This window comes from Rosa rugosa, chromosome 4, assembly GCF_958449725.1.
Source record: "Rosa rugosa chromosome 4, drRosRugo1.1, whole genome shotgun sequence".
NCBI lineage: Eukaryota > Viridiplantae > Streptophyta > Magnoliopsida > Rosales > Rosaceae > Rosa > Rosa rugosa.
The window spans coordinates 24837048-24863775 of record NC_084823.1 but is presented as its reverse complement, the minus strand read 5'-3'; the positions used below and the strand labels follow the sequence as shown (position 1 = coordinate 24863775).

General features: G+C 38.3%; 2 protein-coding genes across 9 annotated transcripts; both read left to right on the top strand.

Annotated features, from left to right (window-relative positions):
* The first annotated feature begins 782 nt into the window (after window positions 1–782).
* Window positions 783–6898, top strand: LOC133743673 (shaggy-related protein kinase kappa). Of its 6 annotated transcripts, none has more exons than XM_062171686.1 (13): window positions 783–996; window positions 1299–1533; window positions 1714–1806; window positions 1923–1982; window positions 2075–2347; window positions 2548–2622; window positions 3409–3465; window positions 3586–3726; window positions 3807–3857; window positions 5310–5405; window positions 5560–5643; window positions 5722–5824; window positions 6492–6898. In XM_062171686.1, the coding sequence occupies exons 2-13, from the start codon at window positions 1399–1401 to the stop codon at window positions 6578–6580; spliced, it is 1257 nt and encodes a 418-aa protein (XP_062027670.1). In that variant the 5' UTR covers window positions 783–996; window positions 1299–1398; the 3' UTR covers window positions 6581–6898. The 6 variants fall into 6 exon arrangements, with proteins under 6 accessions (XP_062027670.1, XP_062027669.1, XP_062027666.1 ...); XM_062171685.1 differs by having other exon boundaries at window positions 1295–1533; XM_062171682.1 differs by having other exon boundaries at window positions 1291–1533.
* A 14951-nt stretch (window positions 6899–21849) lies between these two features.
* LOC133707539 (mechanosensitive ion channel protein 10-like) lies at window positions 21850–25803 on the top strand. 3 transcript variants are annotated; one of them, XR_009845159.1, is made up of 4 exons: window positions 21852–22115; window positions 22208–22312; window positions 22651–22981; window positions 23822–25803. XR_009845159.1 is itself a non-coding variant. In XM_062133189.1 (3 exons), the coding sequence occupies exon 3, from the start codon at window positions 22713–22715 to the stop codon at window positions 23349–23351; it is 639 nt and encodes a 212-aa protein (XP_061989173.1). In that variant the 5' UTR covers window positions 21850–22115; window positions 22208–22312; window positions 22651–22712; the 3' UTR covers window positions 23352–23444. The 3 variants fall into 3 exon arrangements, 2 of the variants coding, with proteins under 2 accessions (XP_061989173.1, XP_061989174.1); XM_062133189.1 differs by lacking the exon at window positions 23822–25803 and having other exon boundaries at window positions 21850–22115; window positions 22651–23444; XM_062133190.1 differs by lacking the exon at window positions 23822–25803 and having other exon boundaries at window positions 21850–22312; window positions 22651–23444.
* Window positions 25804–26728: the final 925 nt, after the last annotated feature.

The window sequence follows — 26728 nt, the reverse complement described above, 5'->3', positions numbered from 1 at the left end:
CCAACGCACATAGATAAGAGTGCAACAACCCGATGGTTGAAGATGAGGGATTCTCGAATCCAAAGGACTCGACAGCCAAGGACCACTAACGCCATCGACGCAGGCCAAGGAAATCAGACGGCGAAACCCTAGGTGAAGCCGCCGCAAATGGGAGAGCGCAAGAGCTCTCATATTTTCGGCAAGACTTCAAAATAAATTTAAAAACATTTAATGCCATTGATTTTGAAATTACTATAGTTCTCACCCCATTTAATTACAATTTATTTAAGGAAAATTTAAATTAGATGGTTTCTAACTTTATTGTTGTTTTAAATGAGGATCCATGATTATTCAAAAAAAAAAATGAGGATCCATGTATAGAAATTTATTGTGTTTATAATTATAGAATCATATAAGGAAGATATGATTATTATTATTTTTCTTCTAATACGTAGATGTCTATTTTGGTCATTTAATCTACCTATAAAATCTGATTTGAAATATAAAATAATAGAGATGTGTATTAAGTAGTTTTTAAAATTTCTCTAAACTTAATATTGTAGTGATTTCAAACATAAAAAAAAAAAAAAAGACAAGTATTGTAAAGAACACATCATGAACAAAGTATTTTTAAGTATTTTTGGTTATTTTACGACGAGGAAAAGAAAAATTGACTATATGGTGAACTTCTTTTAATCAGAAAGAAAAAAAATAATAAAAGAGTGTAGTCACTAGTCACTGTAGTGGAGGTTGAAGTAAAAAAAAAAAATATTGTTGTTAAAAGAAAGAAGCGAAAGCTACCACTGATGAGAGTAGGAGGAGATAAAACGAAAAAGAATAAAAAGCTCATACTAGTTTAATTTCAACTACAATCTCATCACCTACAGTGCTCGAGGATCTCCGATCAAGCTGTTCTTTTCTTCCATTTTTGCTGCTGCTGCTGAAATCTCAAAAATTGAAGTAGCGGAGTTTAAAATGCGCGAGCTCTGCTTGGAAGCCTCTCTCAATTACTTGCAGGTCAGTTGGCTACAAGATCCGTCAAGAACATCTCTGAACGTTGATAGTCTCTAGGGTGGGTTGAGTCAATTGAATTGATTTTGGAGGATCGGCGTTGATTTGATGTGTTTTTTATTCCAAGTATATGCTTACAATTGAAAGGTGTGTTGCGGATCTGAAATCAATTTATTTTGCTTAGTATACTGTGTTTTTATATATATATATTTTTTTTAATTTTTCAAAAATTTGTGCTTGATTTTTGTTCAGAAATTTTCGTCTTGATTTGTATGCTTTAATTTGTTTATTGTTTATTAGGAAGATAGATTGTTGGCTGGGATGGGGCGTAGAAGCAGAGAGTACTGCAAGAGTAGCAATTATTAGCTTCTGCTGCTGAACTAGTAGTAGTAGTCATCAGACACTGCCATGGCATCTGCTGGCAGTTCCAGGTCTGCGAATGGCTTCAAGAGTTCGTCGTCTAGTTCGGTTGACTGGCTTGGTAGGGAGATGCTTGAGATGCGATTGAAGGACAAGTCGGATCATCATCACGATGAGGATAGGGTAAGTAGTGTTGTGCACATGAATCTGTCAACTGTTGCTAAAGTTGAGTGACAAATGAACAAGCAAAATTGTTTTTGAGCATGTTAATATTGATCATGAATGAAGCTGACTGGTTTTGACTAGGATTTTGCAAAATCTTGCTACACTTGGTTCACATTTTTTCTGTTTCTTCTGTTGTAGGATAGTGAACCTGATATAATCGATGGTGCCGGTGCTGAAACAGGACATGTAATACGCACAACTGTTGGTGGTCGAGGTGGTCAATCTAGACAGGTCGGAAGAAAGCCTAATTTTATACAAATTAATTTAGTAATGTCATTGTAACATGGAAATTGTGGTTTCTTGTGTCTTTCGTGATGTGCCTTCTTTTTTCTCGTGTGGATTGACAGACAGTGAGTTATATTTCAGAACATGTGGTTGGAACTGGCTCTTTTGGGGTTGTTTTCCAGGTTGGTAAACAATAGTTTGCTCTATTGAATCTATTCTCATTCGATCTTCCAATAAATTACAGTGTTGAAAAGACTTGAACTTCTGTGTACAGGCGAAATGTAGAGAAACTGGAGAGATTGTTGCTATCAAGAAGGTTCTCCAAGACAAGCGTTACAAGAACCGGGAGTTACAGATTATGCAAATGTTGGATCACCCAAACATTGTTTCCCTAAAACATTGCTTCTTTTCAACTACAGACAAAGAAGAGGTTTACTTGAATCTCGTACTTGAATTTGTTCCTGAAACTGTTTACCGTATCGCAAGGAACTATAGCAGGATCAACCAGCGGATGCCTTTAATATATGTTAAACTTTATACCTACCAGGTATGAAGTTATTTGATTCTATAGTTTTCTCTTTTGCCGTGTGTTGTTTATCAAAAACTTTTATTGCATGAATCTTGCCTCCATAGATGAGCATATTACCTACGGCCACCAAGTATATTTGGTTGTATGCTCAGAATTTCTAATGTTTCTTTGCTTTCATTATTTATACTTGTTTATACCCCAACTTCATTTTGGTACAGATCTGTCGGGCACTTGCTTATATACATAATGGCATTGGCATCTGTCACCGTGACATCAAGCCTCAAAATTTACTTGTAAGATTATTTTTCCATATGGATGGTTGCTTTTGTATGACTCTGGATATCCTGTCTGATATCGATTCACTGGGTTCCTTAGCAGAGCCATTGGATCACATGACTTATATAAGACTTCTACTGGTTTGACAAAAATTAATCAACTCGGGTAATTTTATATTTAAATCAAGAAATGCAATGGTAATACTTCAATTAGTGCAATGTAGTTCTGAGAATAACATGCTAGCTTTAAAATGATATTTTGGATCATTGGACCTGTATGCATTCTATATCTCATGTATCTCTGTGTGTTTGTGTGAAACATTTCTGTTACCTGATGCTTCTACATATCAATTTCAAGTGTCCATTTCGCAGAAATTCCATGAATTGTGATGACATACATTCAGATTTAGCTTCATATGATATCCTTCTATTTCTTTACCTAAGAGCTCTAGTTTAGTTTGTTACTTTGGTGGCTTGAGCTTTTACTGTTTCTTTTTCCTCTTCGAGGAATCGATATCTGAATTCTCTTGGAGCCAAATAATTTTGAGATCTTATGCCAAATGCTTGATTTGTCTTGGTGAAAGCTGTGAATAAGAATTTAAAATATTTAACTGAGTTTCTTATCAGTAGAGTATCTGAGCAAACCGGGTATGTACTAGCTTGCTACATACCATAACGGATAATTTCAAAAAAAAGAATTCACATACGCTGACTAAGTTGCATCTGATGACCATCCTTTTTATATATTTGTTCTTTCATTGATCTTTTATTGGTCATGCTCAAATCCTACCTGTGCATATTCAGGTAAATCCACACACACATCAGCTGAAACTTTGTGATTTTGGGAGTGCAAAAGTCTTGGTAAGTCTGTTTATGATGGTGTCTTATTTCTTAAATCGGCTATTCCCTTTTCCGTGAAAAGGAAAAAAAAAAGAGAAAAAGAATCTGGGTGAGAACTTAATCATGTTTTATCTTTATTAGGTAAAAGGAGAACCCAATGTGTCTTATATCTGCTCAAGATACTATCGTGCTCCAGAATTGATATTTGGTGCCACTGAGTACACAAGTGCTATTGATATTTGGTCTACAGGTTGTGTGATGGCTGAATTGCTTCTTGGACAGGTAATTATATTACTTCTAACTTTTTTTGTCACTTCTTTTTCCTTCATAATATTTAGATTTTAAGCCAACTTCTCTTGCAGCCCCTGTTTCCTGGTGAAAGTGGAGTTGACCAACTAGTTGAGATCATTAAGGTGAGGTTATATACTTTTTTCTACTTTGCACAGTTTATATTTTAGCCATGCTTGGAAGTGGAAATGATTTATGATACTTTGCAAAGTTCTGAAGCAACGAGATCAAACCTTGAGCATCTTAGCTGTCTCTGACTTTGGGTTTTTGGTCACTTGGGGTTAAAAATTACTATGGATATGTTTCGGTTTTCAGTATTGTTAATGTTTCCTTTAGATAGGGTGGGAAATGATTCCTTTTATCGTGAAAATGAGTAACTACACTCTTTGGGAATTATTTTTGTTTGCATTTCCCATTATTATTTACACATGCTTATTACCTCATTTTTATTACTATAATGCTCTTATTACGAATTGTAGATACCAATCTTGTTCCAAATTATGATTGCTTTCCTGATGTTACCATTCACTATAGATATGTTTCGGTTTTCAGTATTGTTAATGTTTTCTTTAGATAGGGTGGGAAATGATTCCTTTTGTCGTGAAAATGAGTAACTATACTCTTTGGGATTTATTTTTGTTTGCATTTCCCATCATTATTTACACATGCTTATTACCTCATTTTTATTACTATAATGCTCTTATTACGAATTGTAGATACCAATCTTGTCCCAAATTATGATTGCTTTCCCGATGTTACCATTCACTCTAGTGGAGTGTGGGACTAGTAAATGAATAACTTTCCTGAGTCTTTCATTCTGTGAACCAAACAAGGCCCAACTTTCACTGTTTCCTTTTTAGGGGGTATATCGTTATAAAAAGTTCCCAATCGTAGACTGCAAAAGGTTCCCATCAGATGAGTACCTAAACTGCAAAAATGATCAATTCTGTACCCAACATTATAAATTTTCTGCAGTGCCTAGGACCATATTCTCTTAAAGACCATAAAAACTAGAAATTTCCGATTTTGTGGGTTTTTTTTAGCCTTTCTACCCCTTTTCTACTAGTAAAAGAAAATTAATAAGCTAAATACATTGGAAACTAAATAATTCAAATTCAAAAAAGAAAATCAACTCCATCAGTTATTTTCCTAACTTTTATTACACTATTGACAAAAAAAAAAAGAAAGCAATTGATTTTTTATTATTTTCTTCTTATATTTGATAGGTAGGGATGTTTTGGGGGACATGACATTGACTGAAGCATTATGGATACTCACATTTTATAACGTGTTTTTTATTCTTTTATTTGGCGGGACACGTCGGCTACCAAATCAATCACTTTTGTTGTCTGCCATACCAATCTGATGGAAGCTTATAGTAGTAGAAACATAGAATTTTTGAGAGTGTTTGGGCTGTTGTATTTAACAGTCATATTTCCTACAAGAATTATCCCCTTTCTGTTAAACTGTTGTTGCTGTATTGTGTTTCTCAAGATTATGACAGGAAGGAATTCTTGTAACAAAAGAAAATGATGTATTCTTCAATACAAATCATGTATGTTTTGACTTTCTTGCAGGTTTTGGGAACTCCAACAAGGGAGGAGATAAAGTGCATGAATCCAAACTATACTGAATTTAAGTTCCCACAGATAAAGCCTCATCCATGGCACAAGGTGTGTCTTTTGGCTACTAATGGTCTCATGTCTCTTTTCATTGCTGAATTTCGCACATGATTAAATTATGTGAAATATAGAGTAAACCTTAACTTCTGTCAAAAGAATTCCATTTATAATGGTGATTCACCATGGCATTCTTGTCATGTTACAGGTGTTTCAAAAACGCTTGCCCCCAGAAGCAGTAGATCTTGTTTGTAGGTTTTTTCAGTATTCGCCCAATTTGCGATGCACTGCTGTAAGACCCTCTCTGTTTTAGTTTCCATTGGTAGATATTAGCATTCAGACTAGTTACTTTTGTGTATTGGTTTTGCAGTTGGAAGCTTGCATTCACCCTTTCTTTGATGAATTGAGAGACCCAAATACCCGCCTTCCTAATGGCCGCCCTCTCCCTCCTCTGTTTAATTTCAAAACCCAAGGTGAGTTTGAATTAGCTTCTATTGTGGTAAACATGCTTCTTGGTGATTATGATGATTAGAAACTGCTGATGCTCATAGCATAATGGTTTTGTCATACTGTTTTAATTGTTAGACATAAAATGGTATATTTGGGAGCACCAGTGAATAAGCCTTGCCGAGATGTAGACTTGATACTACTGACACAGAAATGATACTCTTCTGCTTTCTGATCTTGCTTTCTGATCTTGCTATCAGGGCTTCTCTCTCTAATTAACTAACTTAATTACTATATCTATGTGAAGTAACAATTTATGATTGTTAAGATCGAGGTATAGTCTGGAAAATCGATTTTCTTTTAACACCTTGGTGCTTAGTGTATGTAATTAGACAGCTTTAAGCATTGAGTCACACTAGGCTTCCCTCAGATAATTTGGAGTTCAAATGTATTTGGGATTGGCTGTGTGCAACACCCTGTTTCTATCACTTTTTTACTGGTGACTTATTATGTCCTTAAACTAACACATCCTTCCACCTAGTGCATACTAATCACTAGTTAAAAGATGACAGCTGAAACTAAAACAACATTTTTTCTCTTTAGCTAACACTGTAGTTATCTTATCCATTATTTATATATATTTGGCTCATCTCTTTTCTAATGCTCCTCTTATACGATGAATCTTTTTTATAGAGCTTCAAGGAATTGCACCTGATATTGTCGATCGACTTATTCCAGAGCATGCCCGTAAGCAGAACTTATTTATGGCTTTGCATACCTAGCGGCTTCTATGAGTGTATTTTCTCAGCTTTACCATCCCACAGTTCCCAGTGCAATATGGTCTTGTAGCATTCATATGTAAAATGGTTCTTTTATATTTGGTTATCTCGGTTGATTGTGAGTAATAGTGTTCCAAAAGGAGTTCCTAGAATAATTTAGTAAACCTGAGGCTTTTAGTTTTCATGCGGATGGAGGTGGGTTTTGTATGCTTATTCAAGGACCAACATCTATTCGTTACATGTGTTTATTGCGGCACGTACTGCAAAATACTCAAGTAAGATAAGAACTTTGCCATTATTATATATACAGATCCTTTTTTCCTTGCCATTTTAATAAGTGATCCCTTGTACTAACTTTTCGATCATTATCTACATCTTGACTGTTTAGTTTTTAGGTCTGTATATGGCTAGATCACTTATGTAAATTTTTAACTAAATTGATAATTATTAAGGCATTCATAACTATGATTTACAAGAAAAATAAGTTTGATACTTTAATGGTCATCAATTTGGTTGAAAATTTGTAGAAGTGATATATTCATGGAGTCTTAAAAACTGAACAGTATGGTGTAGTGAAAATTAAAGCAGAAAAAATGCTCTCTCTCTAAAAAAGCTAGGGTTTCTTTGTTGAACCTCTCGTTAGGCCACTTCCTCGTTCGGCTGCGCCTCGACGTAGGCGCTGGCCTTTGGCCTCATTGGCGCACGATGAGTGCAGTCGGACGGTATTTTGGTTTCTTTCACTTGTCCAACGCTTGGAGGCAGAGTTTGGGGGTTTTTGCTTTTTTCTCTCTCAGGTGAACGGAGCCGCGACATCTAAGGCCAATCTAAGTCGGGTCAGAGTGGGGAGGGCGGGATGGGATCGGTGGGTGGATGGGATGGCTGAGGTCGGTGCTGTGAAGCATGATTCAGACATCGCCATTGATCTTGGGTGGATAGATGTGTGGATTCACAGCGGTGGCTTTGGGCGAGCGGCAGAGGCACCTTGGGTTGGTGGTGGATTGGAGGAGATGGATGATAGTACAAGCTTGATTGTCAGATTGGTTGCTCAATCCGGAATCAGGCAATACTGGTTTGGGGGTGTGATGGTGGGTAGTTTCATTTGCTGGTGGTCCGAAGGCGGCGGGGATCCGACGCCGATGCATGTTCGACATCTGATGTGGTGTGGCGGGTGTGGGGGCGATATGGCAGTGCTGTTGCAGATGCGAACTTGGGCTGAGGGATGGCACAGACTCCTCATTACCTAGGCCTTTTGGGCCTGGACATTGGTTTGGGCCCCAAGTGGGCTGAAGATTGGGTTGGGGCCTATTTGAGTCCTGCCTTAGGTTATACTTTGTTTAATGTCTTTATTTATTTACGTTGTTTAGTTATGTTACGCTTTATGCGAGCAATAAGTCCCTACGTTAGTTATGTAGGGCTAGTCGGGCTATGTGGCTGTGTGTGCACTCAAAGTGCCTTGTCTGTTCTAAGTAGGCAGCAAGTTTCTTACTTCGTCAAATGGTCTCTACCACCTAGTGGCAGGGTGAAGCTAAGTGTTGTCGGATCTATCCTCTGGCGACAACATAGTAGGTAGACCTGTAAATGGACCGGATTTGGAGTGGATCGACCTAAATCCAAGTCCGCTTACTAATATAAAAAAGGGCAAATTACTGGTCACACCCTCATCTTTTTGGGATTCGACAGTTCAGTCCCTCGTATCGTAATTTTAACAAGTAACTCCTCAGACATTCAAATTCCACACAATTTTATCCAAAATGACCATTTTACCCCTCCTTTTTTTTTAAAAAAAATTATTCTCTCAATTTTTTTTTTGTTTTTTTTTTCCTGCTTCTCTCTCACTCTGTGTCTCTCTAACATCACCGCCGAATCCAATCACCACCACCACAACAACAACAACCAGTCCACCCCTCCCTCCACCGCATCCTCAACCCCTCGCCGCCACCACAAGGGCTTCTCCCAGTTGGAAGCTTCGGAATCCTCGCTGCGCTCCCCGAACGAGAATCCTCCTCTCCGAATGCCCGGAGCAACTCTCACTTCTACCACAAGGTGACAAGACCTGCCCCGAATTTCACCTTGAAATCCAAAGTGGCCCTGCGGAGCCCACCTTAGAAGAAATTCTACAAAAAATTTGGCGGAACTCCCTCTAAAAGTGGACTACCCAAAAACCTGTAGAAAGACATTTACACTTCTAAAATAATTCACCCTTAATCTTCTGGAGCCACCATGCTCCCTAAATCACAACACCTCCCATTTCACAAACAATTCTGATCTTAAGAATATTAATCTCATAGGTTATCACAACAATCTAATGTATAGGCGTACAAGAGAATAGAATACAAGATAAAAGACCGAAACTTTTATAATGCCGAAGCTATGACAGCTATGCCTCAACCCCAAGTACGCTCGACCTCAAGCTAAACTGGCCTGCAAACTGGGTATTTGAAACCGAAGGGCCCAGGGGAAAACATTTAAAAACCGTTAGAGTGAGTGGACGAAAAATAAATAATTTTGAATGAATAAGTAAAACTTAATGCTTTCCCAAGTTATTCTCTAAAATCTCGCATGCACTAACAATCTTAAAAAAATACTTTTAATCATCATCTTTACTGCAATCTTAATCGCGTAGAAATAAAACATCTTGAAATCTCTTAAAATCTCATCCTCAATCCTTATAAAAACATCCTTTTCAAGAGGCTTGCTTGATGACTAGAAATGACTGCTGTCTAATAATCTCATGCCATCTGGAAGGGACTACCACCCAGATGACGCATCGGAATGGAATGCCAACCGGAATAGGAGGCGGTGGTAGAAGGGACTGCCAACTAACCACAGGTAGTAGACGGGACTGCCGACTAACTACCTCATGTCATCTGGAAGGGACTGCCACCTAGATGACGAATCGGAAGGGACTGCCAACCGGAATAGGAGGCGGTGGATAGAAGGGACTGCCAACTAACCATCTCATGCCATCTGGGAAGGACTGCCACCCAGATGACGCATCAGAAGGGACTGCCAACCGGAATATAGTCTGGAAGGGACTGCCAACCAGATTATTACCTAGAAGGGACTGCCAACTAGGTAATATGCGCATGCGCCGTAAATAGCCTCCTCAATAAACTAAATAGCCTCCTCAATAAACTGGAAACAACCTCTTTCAATTACTTGCTTTCGGAAAGAAACTCGCTGTTACTTCAATAAAACATTAATAATCCACTGAAAGCATAACTCAGGATTATCCCGCTAACTCAAACCTCAATATCTCAATAAATCCTCGAAAGCATAAATCAAATACTCTGTAAATCAACAAATGCTTTCAAAAAGAAATCTCAATCTAACTTCAAGGCTGAAAAGCTCAAAACTCAATAAATCTCGATAATTCAACTATGCTCAAATATTTGCTAAAACCTTTGTACTCGTATATCATCGTATAACTGATATTCGAAATCAATAATTCTCATAATATTTTCTTAATCAATCACTTCCCGAAAATCGTTTCCCAACTCAATACTCATAAATAAATAGCTTGAAAAATCTATTGAAAGTCCTCGGGAAGGAAATCCACTAAAATCTCGTAACTCATAGAGCGTAATAAATCTCAAGAAATCAAGCTCATAAAATCATAATGCTCAATAATTCAAATAATAAATTAAACCTCAATCGGAAAATAATATTATACTGCATGCACATTTAATTTCCTTCATCGAGCAATAGCTCGGTATATCGCCCTGTACACAATTATAATTTGTGAATAACAATCCGGAAATTAAATACGATTCCCACATTAAATCCTCATGAATTAACATTTCTATTTCTTCTCTGATTAAACCAAAACTTTATCATTTGCACCAATTCTTTAATTGAAGGTTTCTAGGGCAAAACTGAGAGAAATCCGATAGTGGAATTCTCATAAATCAATAACCAAACTATTGAACTTCGAAAATTCTGATTAATATCCAAACCTCCTCCAATTTCCACCAAACACCTATCTATAAATTTGTAACAATATATACTACTCAATAGACCAAAACAACTCACCAGGAACGGCTGGACGCGCCCTCACGCGCCGCCACAGGCAGCTGCGCCTGGGCCCCACGTGCCGCCGGTCAACCACCATATCTGGCTACCAAATTTTACCAGCATCAACAACTCAACATTCTAAGCGTCTTTCATAACTGTGGAATGAGAGAACAAAGATCAAAACCGAAACTTAAAAACATAAAAACACAAATGGAATGAGAGAACAAAGATCAAAACCGAAACTTATGACTAAAATAGATTCAAACCCTAATATTGTTCATCTAAGTCATGAGAAAGGAGTTGATCATGTGAAACATTCGAAAGCAAATGAATTCCCATTTTTTACTTTTCAATGCTAATTAACCTAAGCGAAAGCACCTAGATTAATCCTATCAAACATGCAATCAAACCCTAGAAAGCTAGTCAATCATGTCATGTTTAACGCATTATACATAGAGAAAGGCTATCAACTCAAGTGTACAACTTAGTATGGAAAAGTCCACCTAATTGCAATTCTCTTTAATTAAATTCGATTTTTGTACAAAACCTTTACTACTTTGATTCAAGTTTACACAAAACGAAAAGTCGATTTCATGTTCTTAAACCTAGCACCATTCATATCGAAACCCTAAGTGTTTGCAACCACATAAGATTAAAATACAAAAGTTATCTATAACGCAAATTTAATTAAACAAACTCACATAAGCAACTTTCGAAGAACAATAATACGAATCTGAAAATTCTAAATTAATCATAAAAATTCCAGAATTTAATATTCGTTCAAACATATATGTCAACTAGAACAAAACCAACAAAATTCAAAGCAAATGTTACAAAGGAGAATCAGATTACACCGTGGATGGAGGATGAAAATGGATGATAAACGTTGTGGTCTCTTGAATCTCGAAAGCAAGCTTCATAGATGGTGGTGGATGATGATGCTCACGGCAATTCTTCTTCTCCCTTGGCCTTGCTTGAACTCGTGGCTTGCTCTAGAGGATGGAAGAACTCACGGCTATGCTAAGAACTTTTCTGAATTTTTCTAAAGTGTAAAACGTAAAGGAGAGGAGACTTTGACGTTGAGAAAGGGGGAGTATATATAGGAGCACGGCCAACTTGGTCTCCAAGCCGTGCTCTCCTTTATTTTCTACGAAATTAACATGATAACTCCACATAATTTCCTCCAATGCTTGCTTGCCACATAAGCCCTATGAGGTGGTCCAACCAATCACAAAATTCTCTTTTAATTCCCTAGAAATCTTGCCGAAATTCCTTGAGATAATTTCTGATTTTTCTAGTTTAAATTCGACCAAACTTCCTTTAGGAATTCTAGGGATGAATCTAGACTCCTTTTTAGCCGTTTCTTGGTCTCCACACTTTGGCTTTCCTTAAAACTCTCCCTAGAATATCTCTTTGCCGAAATCTCTAGGGTTTCTTCATGATTATCACGCCATTTCTCTCTCCTTCTTTGTATTTTCACGGCAAACTCTCTCTAGGGTTTCTTCATTGCGTCACAAACCCTAAATCCATGGGCTTTTGTGGGCCTTTGATCCATTTTTCCGAAAATCCAATAAGTCTTGAGAGTTCTTGGGCATTGTTGCTTCTCATTCAAGCCTTGTCACCTTCCAACGTCATAACACTTTATTTTTCCATTTCTTTTTCATAGTAACGTTGGAAACTTCATTGGTAAGCTTTCCTCCTTTTCGCAGGGTTTCCTGGTTGAAGCAGGAAAACTTCTTTTCTTCATTTCTACTCATTTCTGTGGTCCATTGCTCCTCATTTTTGCTCCCCTTAACGTTCGCAAGCTCCTATTTCCATTTATGAGTTCATTTCCACTTTTTAGCTCCGAGGTCCTGAAAATAGAAACTAATAAGAAAAATAGAAACTTTCCTAAAATGAAAAATGGCAACTTTCCTAAACTGAAAATGGAAACTTTCCAAAAATGAAAAATAGAAACTACAAAATAGAAACTTTCTACAAATAGGAACTTTCCCAATCAAAGAATGGAAACTTTCCTAAACAGGGTTTTAATAAGGAAATAACGCAAGAAATGTAGGGAAAAGCAAGTAAAACGTCGCATTAAAATGCTCCTATCATGAGCCACCACCGTAGGGGCCAAGAGGAGTTCGAGACGAGTCCGTAGCCACCGGTTTCACGCTTTTTGGTGGCCGGAAAGAGAAAGCAACCGGAGGTGCAGAGGAGAGAGAGAGAAAACGCGCAGAGGAGAAAGACAGAGCGTGCGGGAGGAGAGAGAAGGAGAAAAGAAAGTTACCCGGCCCAACAGTAACAATTTCAAATATATACTACTTACTGTGAACAGTAACTTTCACATTTTCGCTTATAACTTTAGCATATGAGCTCCGATTTTTACGTACCACATATGCACACGCTCGGTTTAACGTCCTCCACAACTTTCATGAAGGAAATTTTCTCAAATTTTGACCCAAACAAAAAGTCAACTTTTAGGGGCCCCTAAAATGTCAAAACGGAGCCAAAAATTAAATGTAAATGTCGTTTACCCATCGAAAGACTCGTAAACTGGTAAATTTAGGTTCGGGACGTTACAATCTCCCGTCCTTATAAAAATTTCGTCCTCGAAATTCCATACTATTGAAGTAGAGATGGGTGCACACGCCAATCCATAGTAAACAGTCACGAAGATGAATAACACATCAATCCTACAGCAGTGGCGATGGCACATCAATCCTACAGTAGTGGCGATGGCACATCAATCCTACAGTAGTGGCGATGATAAGACACAGAAAAGATGTGCAAGTCTGCTCAAATCATGTAGAAACTACCTTCAAAACTGATCCAAGACTTGACCAAGGAGAAATCATATATTTGTTCTGAGACAATTTTCTTGTCAGAAGAACAATCTCGTGGACCATCTTCTCCATGCACAGCCTCTGTGTAAGGCTGTGACTCACCAGTGAGACCCTTAGGTTGACTGCCACCTATGGGCAAGTTAGTCTCAGAAACGACCTCTTCGCGAGCAGCTTCTGACGTTCCAATTCGCCTTGTTGCGAACTGACTTGAGTAGCCAAGATGGAATCTTCTTTGCGCAAGGTCGCGAACTCCGATGAGGTCTGCTTTTGCTGGGTCGCGATGGCCTCCATGATTTGCTGTTGTTGTAAACTCTGCTCATCGGCGATATCTCTGGCATGAGCTCTTACTGCATTCTCTGACTGTGCAATTTGTCGCCTAGTATTCTCAGCACGTTGGGCAATGCGCTGGTCTACTTCGAGTATGAGCTGGTCTGTTTTTGCGGTTTCCCTGTCAAAGTCAGCAGTTACCTTCTTACGATGGTTCTCGATATTCTCCGTGATGATCGCGAGCTTTTCCTCGAAGGTCGCTCCCTCCGGAATAGGCTTCGGAACGAAAGCCTCTCTTGTCGTAGTGTCGCCAATGGTGGCAACATTGGTCATCATTTCACTTTAGGAGTTCCTTCGGTAAAGATATTCCCCTGGCATCCCAACGATGGTGAACACAAAAGACTCTAGTGTGGTCCCACTGGGCGTGCCAAAATGTTTGACACAGAAATCAGTGCGGTATAAACTGTCTCTTTTGAATGCGCGAGCGTGCCAGCACCGTGGGGTGCAGTTGTCGGCGCGTCCCTTGACCTGACTTCTTGATCAAGCATTGTGGACGAGGAGAGCACCAACCTCGTCACAAGGCTCTTTTCTCTGCCTTCAGAGAAAGGTGTCACGCCCCGAATTTCGAATAAAGATATTCAAATCCGAAACGCGATTATTAAACCAACTCTTAAAATTACAAGAAACTTTTTCAAATAAATCTGAGTAACAGCAACAAGTGTTTACAAAAATCCAGCGAATGGATATACAAATGTAAACGCTCACTAGGAGCATACCAAAAAAAATAGCAGTACGCTAACAAAAATGGGTTATGAACCTAGCGCTGCCTGATACTCCTCGCCTCGATCTCAGCCCTGGTGATCCAGACCTACAACCGCTACACCATAGAATAGTGCACCGGGAATGAACAAAACAAACCCGGTAAGCTTTTCAAGCCCGTATGAGTAAACTCAATTAAAATGACTCACGTCACTCATGCTTATAATTTCTCAACTCGTGAGATAAATTAAAGCAACAACACTTAACTCCACAAAACACAACCAAACATACAATCACACTAGGTAAACAATTAGTAATCCCTGCATAGAAAATTAGTTCAAGAGATTACATTAAAACAAACAATACAAAAGGCAGTAATCCCTGCATATAACTTAGTTCAGGAGATTACATTAAACAAACAATTCAAAAGACAGTAATCCCTGCATATAACTTAGTTCAGGAGATTACATTAAAACAAACAATACAAATAGAATGACATGAAAAATAGATAAAGAAGTCAAACAACTCACACTAGAGTCGATGATCACCCATCAACACCAAAGTCGATGATCACCCATCAACTCCAAATAAATCATCTCACAACATGACTCGTTTTCAAAATTCGACATCCTTACCCCCTCAAGGTAACATACATCACAAAAGTAATAAAAAATCATACTATCCCTACTCACTCATAATATGAAAATCAAGTCCCTCTTGGACAATAAAAGAAAGAACCCACCCGAACTCTCTTTTAAAAACACGTGTACTCATGGGCCTCAAGTGACCCAACGCGTCACTCCCATGCAGTACGTACTCATGGGCCTCAAGTAACCCAACGCGTCACTCCCATGCAGTACAAAGGCAGACAGACTAGAACTCTAACTGATCGTAACCACTAACCCGGCCAAAGGTGTGGTTCCCGATATACTTGCCTCAGTCACCACTGTGACACCAGATCCGTAGATCCGAAAATAGTCACAACTGTGACACCAGATCCGTAGATCCGAAAATATTTATAAAGTCCCACACAACTCAACACATCATACTCAACACAAGATACTCTTTAACACAATCACATGATATATTGCATTCCCGAAAAGAGTAAATGCACAATTAATAATGCGGATAATTCCCAAATCATACACATATCCCAATGTCACTCCATCCATATATATATTCCACGTATATATATATATATATATATATATATATATATATATATATATATATATATATATATATATATATACGTAATCATTCACGCAGGAATGACCACTAATACCAACTATAGTTTTATAATTTATACTTCTCGAAAATCATTTTATATCAAAACATTGTTTTAACTTACCCATGAATCGTTGTCGATCAAGTTCATATATTTTAAAACAAATAATTTGTTTCGATAAATATGATTTTTCATGCTAACAATTAAATATACTAAATTAAACATGACTAATTTATCCACTGAAACACCGTGAGATTTACTCACCTCAAATCCAGCTGCGTCTTCAATACAGCCCAAAATCACATTCACAACCGTCAATCACCTAACCAAATACGATATTTAACTTAGCGCACAATTCATAAAATGCACATATACAAAGATCCAGCAGTCGGATCTTCACCAATGACCACACAAAGTCATCGGGACAGTCTTACGATCAACATATCAAAACTACAAGTCCATCAGACGGTCCTATCTTCACCGATCATCAATCGAACGATCGAAATTGATTGAAACGTAAAAATTCATAATTAAATCATACGGTATCCAAAAAAATGCGTATAATATATCGAAATGATCGTATCAAAATGTAGAATCTAAAAATGCACAGAAACTGTATTTTTGACCCTCGGAGGTGGCCGGAAAGGGCCGCCGGAGTTAGTGACAGAGCCGCCGCCGACCACCACCAATGGTGTCGGGGCCGGGCTGCTTCTCTTCATCTTATCATGCTTATTAAAAAACTCCAAAGGCATGCTATCAAAAAACGTCAGGAAGGCATCGAAATCTACCTTTGAAGCTACGTTGACCGGGAAAATTTGCAGAATCCGGCGAGAGCTCCGATCTGCGTAAAAACCTCCTCCACTCGCTTCGATCCCTTCAGGATATTTGTTCAGCAACTCAAGGTGAGCTCACTGGTTCAAGAATCACTCAAAACGACGTCCTATAGCCCGAGATATTTGGATCGATAGCTCCGTTTCGATCTAGATCGGGGTTGACTTGCAGCCGCTGCTACGGGCCGCGCCGCCGTGCAAGGCTCCTTCTGGGAGCTTCAGGAAGTTTAGGCGAGCACGAGGATGAAGTTTGGCAAGGATCGGTGGCCGGTAGCGTGAGATATCGAGCTTGGAACCAAATCGGGGTTAAACCGAACGGAGCTTCCCGCCGCCGCTGCTGGCCGTGCCGCGGCGCAAGGCTGCCACTGGCAGCTGCGCAAGGTCGAGGCGGAGCCAATGGAAGTTGTCCGGTGTCAATTGATGGCCGGTGGAGGGAGGGAGAGCCCTGTGAAGCTTGCCCTGTGTCTGGGCTCGGTCGCGCGCGAGAGAGAGAGAGTGAACAGTTGGTTTCCAAAAATGGGAGGCCGGGTGAAAATGGAAACTTTCCAAAAAAAAATTAGGGTTTTTCTTTATATACCCGAAATGGAAAAATCTTGTAAATGTCATAACTAATTCATACAAATTCTGATCATTGTGTTCCGCATATCCACGAACTCGTATCGACACGCTCTACGACTTTTGTGAAGGGAGTTTTCAGAGAAACCCAATGAATAAAAAGTCAACCCTTGCGCCCCCCTAAAATGACGCTTCCTGAATAATTATTCGCCCAAAACACTTCCGCTCCATCCACGAGCCACGAAATCGTCCGATAATCACTAAATTAAATTCCGGAAAATCCTCTGAAAATAAATACGAATTTCTGGGGCATCACAAAAGGACTTCTTGCCTTACGGATAAGGGCTTTGGTTGTAATCTCTTCGCATCACCGAATCGATACTCAACGTTGTAGGTTGAGCAGAGCAATCACTGGGAAGTTTGGAGAAAGCACAGGATTTTGCTAAAGCGTGACTTTAGCTTCGCTGGGTTGCGAGGGCGTTACCCTTGCTTCGCTGGTAGTATCGGTGGCAGTAGCACTAACAGTCGGCTCTTGGAGAGACTAGGACTGGAAGTACGGTCGCCGGGTTTCAACGAGGTTGAAGGTTTGCTCCAGGGAGGCTTGATAATCAGAGGGATTGATTGATTTTAGAGTTGTCCTTTCTGTATCGTCTTTAGCCTCTATATATAGGCTGCTGCAGATTCACCTTCCAAATAGGAATGAAATACTATATTTTAGGCCACAGTTATTGGCCTTTGAATCAAATCAAAACTCTTAATAGTTATTATATTATCGTAGACAATAACTAATAATTATCCTCCTCTGTCACCGCTAGAATATAGGCAGGGGTAATTGCCTATTGGATGCGAACTGTAGGATATGCACGTATCTTAGTATATATCCGCGAAGACTCCGTAGCATAGTGGCATGCAGGAATATATACCCCTTGTTTAATTAAGCATGATTGTAACTTACTCAAACTGCTCCTCCTTCATGAAACCTTAATTGCATGGAAGATTTGCTCGCTTGCACACCATTGGTAGTGAATGATGGCCCACCATAGATAGTACTTAATTGCATGAGTATTCTTGAATATAGGTAGAGAAGCACAGCACGTTGCCATGTTTGATTGCATGGGAACTTTCCTTAATTGAACCAAGCATGAGCCACCATACATACATCATATATATATTCCTCTCTGGCCACCATCAAGCATGATTGCATGCTTCCATATATGCCATTGCACATTAATTGCATGGGAAACCATAATCCCTTACAGGGCCACGTTATTGTTCTCTTTTGCATAATCTTGGTAATCAATCATACAAATCACCATTAATTATAATATTTGATAATTAAATAGTAAATCGAGGAGTATTCAGATTTGCTTCGATATTGCTTGATCTCCAAGTAGGCCTTATTTAGCCTCTGAACAATATATTCCGAACTTGTTGCAAATAAATCCACTGATCTTGGCCCGGTTTTCTTCGAGCTCCCCTTATCGGGAAAAAATGTTAATTTTGGGTTTAAACACGTGCTTCATACACTTTCGGGGCCTCCGCTTATGGAGGAGGCTGAAAGGGATGGTGGTAAATCACCGAGCACTAGCAAACTGAGTTACAGATCGACAAAGAAGGCAAAAGCTGTGAAGGAGAAAGAGGCCATTGATATGACAAAGCTTCAAAAGATAAAGCAAGAGAAGGTTTCTTCTTGGACCATGAAGGCCTTGGTGGATGCTGTAACTAGTTCAGGGCTGTCCACGATCTCCCATACATTGGACGAGATGGAGGATCTGAATGAACAGAGAGATAAGGAGATTACCAGTGAGATGGAAGCAACTGCTGCTGCCTATGACATATTCCTTAACGTCGCTCCGCTAGGTGCCAACTACTGCTGCCTACGATTAGCTAGTGAAGGAGCACAATGTAAGACATTTAGAATCGAGGTTCATACAAATGTCAAATGTCAAAGTCGAAACTCCCATTTATAGTTCAACTTCCGAATATGAAGGTCTTTTGTCTAGGTTTGACGAATACCTGATGTAAGAAGTGGTCCTGTGTCACATGTCTTCTTTCCCTTTTGCCAAGGATTGAACTCAGTCTCCAATCCTTTTAAGTATTGTAACTCCAATCCTTTTTAAGTATTGTAACAGAAGACCAGAAATGGCAATGAAGAATTATGAATGAACTTTAGCTTTTCTTTCCTTTAATTTGCATTCTGCTTGTGAATCTATGGCTTAGTTTGGGATTGATTCCTGGAGTGCTTTTGGGACTGCTTCTGCTTTTGGGCCAAGAGCATGGTGTTTGGTAAAATCTTTGAAAGCTGCTTTTGGTTGGAATTGCTTCTCCGTAAAGCCAAAGTTGGGAAGCTACAATTTGTAGCTTTTAAAAGCTACTTTGGGAAAACACGGAGGAACTCTCCACTGTTGTTTAATGAAATTGGACTTCCTGCCAATTCTGTCCTCCTCATCTCTCTTTGCCGTCATTATCATTATCATTGCACATCTCCTCCTTCCTCTTCTTCGGTGCCTGGTTCTCCATCCTCTTCTCTCAGATCGCCTTCTTCTTCAGCTCGTCGCTGTTGACATCCTTCAATTCCTGGTTCTCGCCGGCCTCGCCTCCTTCCTCTGCGCAGACTTTGGGTCTTCTGGGTTATGCTTCTTCTCTGCAGATAGTTAAAGTCTCTGAATTCGATTCAGATAAAACTCCTAGTCTCCAACCCATGTGGGTCTTCTTCCTCACCAGCTATTAATACCCAATTCCAGTCATTTTTTTCTCTCTATGTTGATTTTCAATCAAAGCTCTCAACTTTGAAACCAGCTATTAGTTCCCAATTGTCCTCATTTTTCTTCTCTGTTGTTTTTCAATCCAAAATTTCAGTCTTTAAATCAAAGCTCGCAACTTTGAACCAAAACCCACATCATGTCTATTGCTTTGGACAGAAATGGGAATAGTGGGAATGGTATGATCCCACGGTCCGGGAGGTTCATCCATGGGATGCCTTGTATTTCGATCTACGACACAAAGGGTTTGATCAGGATCGTCGTTTGGAGTTGGAGTTGGAACAAAAATCCTACGCCTTGGTGCTATGGGTAAGGAGAAAATTAATTTCTAGATTTAGAAGACATTGCTTATGGCATGGAAGAGTAAAAGAAGGCAAGGATTTTGAAGTACCCCATTTTGGATTGAACTCACATACAATATATCATGTGTTCTATTTCATGAGGTTGCTGCTATTTCCGCATCATAAGAGGTATAGCATGGAAAGGGAAAATAAGACCTGTGCAGTCACAAGCTTCATCTACAGATTACAAAATTGAAATGCTCATTGAAATTTGACGATTATTGTACTATTATTACCAATTTGTAAGTGATCTCCAAAGAGACTGGATCACTACTGTTGTAAGGAAAAATCATTATATTTTAACACAATGTTAATGTTAAACCCCTTTCAAATTCATCGACTTATTTCTCAAGCAAGTTTTCAAATGGATGTGCATCTCTGATTCGCAAATTTCTTGTTTGTTACTCAGAATTGCTTCGGTCCAAGCAAAATTGCCCAAATTAGTATTTTTAGCATTTATGACCGTTTTAGTGATTATACCCAGTCACAGCACTTTTATCCACTTAGCATTTAGTTGCCAATTTCAAGTGACTTTAACATATTGTGTAATGATTCCCGTTGAACTATGGTCAAGAAATTAATTCAAAAATTAATCCAAATATTCTGGACAATTGTGTAATAGTAAAACATAATATGCATGTTGAAGGGTTTAAAGTAAATCTTTTATTCGGTCCAAGCAAGGGTACAAGGATAATACATGAGAATTTTTTTTTATTTGGTATGGTTACATAATCAAAAAACAAAATTATGTATTTTAATAGCATATCTTAGCATATATGACCATTTTGGTAATTATACCCAGCCAAAGCACTTTTGCCTTACAACTTACCAAACACCTAGAAATTGCTTTTCGTTCTCACAGCACTTTTAAAATCAGTTTACCAAACACCTCAGCTGCTTCTTCTCACAGCAAGTTCGGAAGTGCTTCCTCTCACAGCAAGTTTGGAAGTGCTTCTTCTCACAGCACAGCAATCCCAAACTAAGGCCCCGTTTGGGATTGCTTCGCTTTTAAAAAAAGCAGCTTTAATTAAAAGTTATAGGGTCACTGGCAGCAAATTTTAGAAGCAGCCTAGAGGTTGCTTTTAGAAGCTACTGTGGATTAAAACACACTCTGCAGTTGTTTTATGTACTGACAGCACTTTTAAAAATATTATTTACCAAACACGAAATTGTTTTAATTCACAGCTGATTATTCTCACAACACATCAGCAGCAGTTTTTTAAAAAAGTCGCAGCAATCCCAAACTAGCCCTAAGCCTAACAATAATTCATCATTCATTTCATCATTTCGTGCCTCTATCCGGGTTGTGGGTTACAAGATATATGGAGTTGGACTACCTCCATGACAAAAGGAGAAGTTGACAGCTGGTCACACAGGACCACAGCATTCTTGTAACTACTCTACTACTCTAGCTATTCTTAAGCTACTGGCAATCATACAAAGCAGGATTAAGACGGAGATTAGCAAGGGTGGTCCTAACATACCTCACTGTTATCAAAATTTTCCCTTTTTTTTTTATTTTTAGATGCGTTCTGCATTATTATCATAACAAAAGAAATGCCTGCATTATTAAATATCATATAACAATCGTCAGTCACGAATATTGCCATGTAAGTAGAGATTAAAGATACCAAAGCGACTACTTTACAAGTCGTTTTTTTCCCAACAAAGTCAAGGACTTGACAAGTCGTTTCCACCTTCTTCCTTTAGAATTTTGGCTTCTTATTGCTGTCATTCTCCGTGATTGAAATAACCAGATCTTTGCTCACTTACTTTATATCATTGCTGCCTCCTCTACTCATTCAGTTTCACACAATCACACTGATATAGGGATCTTCAAGATTTTCATCATTATCTTCTTCTATCCAAGTTTTCAGACGATGATGACAGCACCCTAGTTACCAAAATGAAATCCCAACAAGTCAACAGCCTCTCCAATCTTTAAATAGCTGAAGTACTCAACTTCTAGCTCTGTTCTTTTTTTATGAAGGTGAAAACTTTTTGTTCGACAAGGCCAGTTAAGTTGACTTGCTACTTTCTGTGCAGTACTGAATCAACAATCAATCCTACTCCAGCAAAATGGTGTTCCCATCTCTTCATTTGTGGGTGCTCCGTGTATAGCTTTGATCTAGTCCGATTCTATTTACCCAGGTGAGTACACTAAACAGAGTGTTCTTACTGCTATGGAAAAAGTTGATTTTAATTTGATCGTTTGGCGCGAAAGTAGCTTCGAATCGAGTTGTAGTACTTAGAAAATTAGCTGTTTCGTTGTTTTGTTCGAAAGCCATTACATAAATCTCAGGCCTTTGAAAAGAAAAAAGAATGAGATCCGAGTTCTGAAAAAAGGGGATAATATCTTGTGGAAAGTGTTGAAAAGTTTAACATTTTAAATGGGATTCTAATTCTGGTGTCTCTTAATTTACATTTTGGGGATTTTTTTTTGGGTCGATTGCTTTTGGGGGTTTAATGCTAGCTTTTTGTTGGATTAGGGTTTAAGGTGATAACAGTTTAATGAAAGCCGCAGAGAAGGCTTCAAAGGGGGGGGGAACAGATGAGCATGTCGGAGAAGCAATCTGCGAATGGAGGTGAAGTTACAGTGGAAGTTCAAAATGTTGGGACGAATGAAGCTAAAGGGTCTCCTTCAACCAAGCAAAGCAAACTGGACTTGAGAGTGTCCACTGAGTCCAGTAGTACCGGGTTCCCTAAGCCAGATCCGGGTGGGTGTCCTTCACCGGATATTTCAAGAGCCAGTCCCAACCCCAGTAAGTGTCCGAGTTCGGCCCGCAATGAGAGCATCAATAGGAGAAAGTCATTTAATAGGTCAGTTATCTCCAAACCCAAGTCAAGATTTGGTGAACCATCGCCTGTTATTCTGAATGAAGATGGTAGTTCAGATCATGTTGGTTCCCCTTATAGGGCGGTTTCATTCAGTAGGGCTTCCCCAAATAACATATCAAAAGCTAGGGCCATATCCATCTCTTCTAATAGGATTGCGTCTCCAGGCAGGACCAAAGATAAGGAGGATAAAGAGATTTACAAGAAGGTTAAATTGGGTAAAGATAAGCATGGGAAAATGACCAAGATAATCTTGATTGAGTCAATTGTTTTCCTGTGCATTTTGGGTTGTTTAGTGGCTAGCTTGACTGTGGAGAAACTAGAGCATTTTATGGTTTGGGGCTTGGAGATTTGAAAATGGTGTGTGCTTGTAATGGTGATATTCTGTGGCTTGTTGATTACAAATTGGGTTATGGATTTCATATTATTTTTGATCCAGAGAAACTTATGGCTCAGGAATAAGGTGTTGTATTTTGTTCATGGAATGAAGAAGAGTATTCAGGCCACATGAGTTTAGTTCTTCTCACATGGCTACTCTTGTTCAGACGTGGGCTTGATAATAGGAGCATTTTAATGCGACGTTTTAACTGCATTTCCCTACATTTTCTGCGCCATTTCCTTGGAAAAATCCCTGTTTTGGGAAAGTTTCCATTCTTTGATTGGGAAAGTTCCTTATTGTAGAAAGTTTCCATTTTTGTAGTTTCCATTTCTCATTTCTGGCAAGTTTCCATTTTCAGTTTAGGAAAGTTTCTATTTTTCATTTTTAGTAAGTTTCTATTTTCATTTTTAGAAAGTTTCTATTTTCAGTATAGTTTCTATTTTCAGGACCTCCGAGCTAAAAAGTGGAAATGAACTCACGAATAGAAAGAGGAGCTTGCGAACGTCAAGACGAGAGAATATGAGACAAAATGGGCCACACAATTGAGCAGAAATGAAGAAATAAGCTTTCCTAGTCCAACCAGGAAATCCTGCGAAATGGAGGAGGGCTTCCCAAGCAAGTTTCCAACGCAACCATGAAAAATTAATGGAAAAATAATGTGTTTTGACGTTGGAGAGAGAAAAGGCTTGAAGTTGAAGCAACAAGGCCCAAGAACTCTATGGATTGAGTTGGATTTTCGGCAAAATGGATCAAGGCCCATAAAAGCCCATGAAATTAGGGTTTGTGTCGCAAAACCTAAACCCTAGGGATGCTTTGCCGTGAAAACCAAAGGGAAGAGAGAAAGTTGGCGTGAAAAATCAAGAAGAAAATAAAAGATTACGCCAAGAGATTTTCTTGGGAGACTTTTAAGGAAAGAAGAAGTGTGGACATCAAGAAAAGGTTCAAAACAAGTCTAGATTCGTCTCCTATTTTCTCTAAATATATTGTTGCCGAAATTGGTGAAGAAAATCAGAAAATATCTCTATATATTTCGGAAATAATATATACTTAAGGGATTTAGAATCTTCTTGGAGTTTTATGATTGGTTGGATGACACACTAGGGCTTACTTGGCAATTTCTCATTGGTGGAAGCTATGTGGAATTATTTATTTAATTCCTTGGAAAATAAAGCAGAAAATACACGGCTTGGGGACCAAGTTTGGCCGTTCCCTATATATACTCTACATCCCTAGACGTCTAACATCACTTTACAATTCAGAAAATTCTCTCTACGCACGAAAGCTCTCTCCATTCTCTAGGCATCTTTTGGCGTTTTCAAGCAAGGAAGAAAGAAGCAAGACTAAGCCGTGAGCATCTCCACCATTCCACCTTGAAGCCGTGCACTTTGAAGCTTGCTTTCGAGTTTCATTAGTTCATCATTCGAGTTCTTCATCACCATCTCCATTCACGGTGTAATTCAACCTTCTTTCTTGTAATCACTTTTGATTCTCCTTGTTTGATTTCGTTGGAAGTTGTTCTAGTTAACATTGATGTTTGAACAAGGTTTATAATCTGAAATTTTATGATTGAATAAAGGATTTTGAATTCTATGTTGTGATTCCAAAGTTGCTTATGTGTGATTGTTCGATTGAATTTGCTTTATAGATATCTCTTGTATGTTAATCTTAATTGGTTCGAAACTTTTAGGGTTTATGTATGAGTGGTGCTAGATTTAAGAACATGATTCAACTTTTTGTGTTATGAACTTAAATCAAAAGTAGTAAAGGTTTTGGACAAAAATCGAATTCAATTGAAAAGGATTGCAATTAGATGGACTTATTCATACTAAGTTGTACACTTGAGTTGATAGCCTTTCTATGTGTTTCTTGCGTTGAATATGTATGATTGACTAGCTTTCTAGGGCTTGATTACATGTTTGATAGAATTAATCTTTGTGCTTTCACTTCGGTTAATTAGCATTGAAAGTAAAATATGGGAAATCGTTTGCTTTCTAATGTTTTACATGATCAACTCCTTTCACATGACTTGGAAGAACAATGTAGGGTTCATTCGAATTTAATCATGAACTTGGTTTTAATCTTTATTTCTTACATCTCATTCTTGTATTTGTGTTTTAGTTTATACTTAGTTTTTATTCTCGTTTTTAATTTTTCGAAAACCAAAAACAAAAAAACCCCCCCTAATTTCGTAAATAATGTTTATACTTGTGAATATTATACTTTGTAAATAATGACAGGTGTACCCTCAATCCCCGGAATAGAACGATCCCTATTTGCTTATACTACTAACGATATTTTCAGGGTTAAATTATGCGCTTGCAAAAAGCGTATCAATTTTTGGCGCCGTTGCCGGGGATTGAAAAATCATTTGTCACTTTGTGAATATGTGTTTTGTTTATATTGTGACCGAAAAAAAAAAAAATTACTTGTTAATTATTTTTGTAATTGTCGAAATTTAGTTACTTAATTAATTAGGTTGTTATTTATATTGTTGAACACGAGTTTAATTGTGAGTTGTAAATTAAAGAAGGAATAGGTGAAGTCGCACTAGGCCAATAACCTTAATATACAACACTTTTTACACAACGAAAAAAAAAAATTCGTTGTGTGATGTGGGAAAGTGAATCACACAACATGTTTACTAAACTTACGTTGTATAAGGTGGTTAAAATTCTGAATTTTTTTTTAGAAGGTCATTGCACAACGGTTACAAGAATAATCTGTTGTGTGAATCAAAAAAAAAATGCGGCGGATTTCCCTCCTAGATGGACTCAAATTTGGCTCCAAATTGTACCCTAGATGCCACTAAATTGTACAACAGTTTAGTTACTTGTGTTGTAGGAGTGTACTTGCAAATTATCATACAATGGTTTTTAATGTGCCGTTGTGCAAGTGAGTGGCAAAATTTGGAGAAGTCTCCAAAATGGCATTCATTCTCTCCCCAAAACGAGTAAATTTGGCTTCAATGGTTTGTTATGCTTGCAAGTTCCTACAACACAAGGAATTATTTCTGTTGTGTGATTGAGAAATGTCTAATCTCAGCGCCAAAACTGAAATTTTGATTGCACAGGCGGGAAATTTCCATCTTTGTTCCCTCAGCTTTGCTACACTTCATACAACATATATAACTCTATATGTTGTCTGAGTAATTAAAAAAAATAAAAAAAATTAATGCGAGGTGCCTTTATACACACTACTAGAAAAATGCCCTTAGACATCATCACTATTAAATCGGTCGGAATTGCACGCGATGTAAAAAAAGGATCTAACATCGGTTCATCAAATAATCGATTTCTATTGTCATTATAAACATCGGTTATCAAATTAGCCGATGTGTAAAGTTTCGTTCGAAA

What these genes read in the sequence shown, in the direction of transcription:
- LOC133743673 (XM_062171686.1), top strand. Translation starts at nt 1,399, where the DNA reads ATGGCATCTGCTGGCAGTTCCAGGTCTGCGAATGGCTTCAAGAGTTCG. An exon ending in TTAAACTTTATACCTACCAG is followed by an intron (nt 2,348 to 2,547) that starts GTATGAAGTTAT and finishes ATTTTGGTACAG; the next exon opens with ATCTGTCGGGCACTTGCTTA. An exon ending in CCAATTTGCGATGCACTGCT is followed by an intron (nt 5,644 to 5,721) that starts GTAAGACCCTCT and finishes TTGGTTTTGCAG; the next exon opens with TTGGAAGCTTGCATTCACCC.
- LOC133707539 (XM_062133189.1), top strand. Translation starts at nt 22,713, where the DNA reads ATGAGCATGTCGGAGAAGCAATCTGCGAATGGAGGTGAAGTTACAGTG.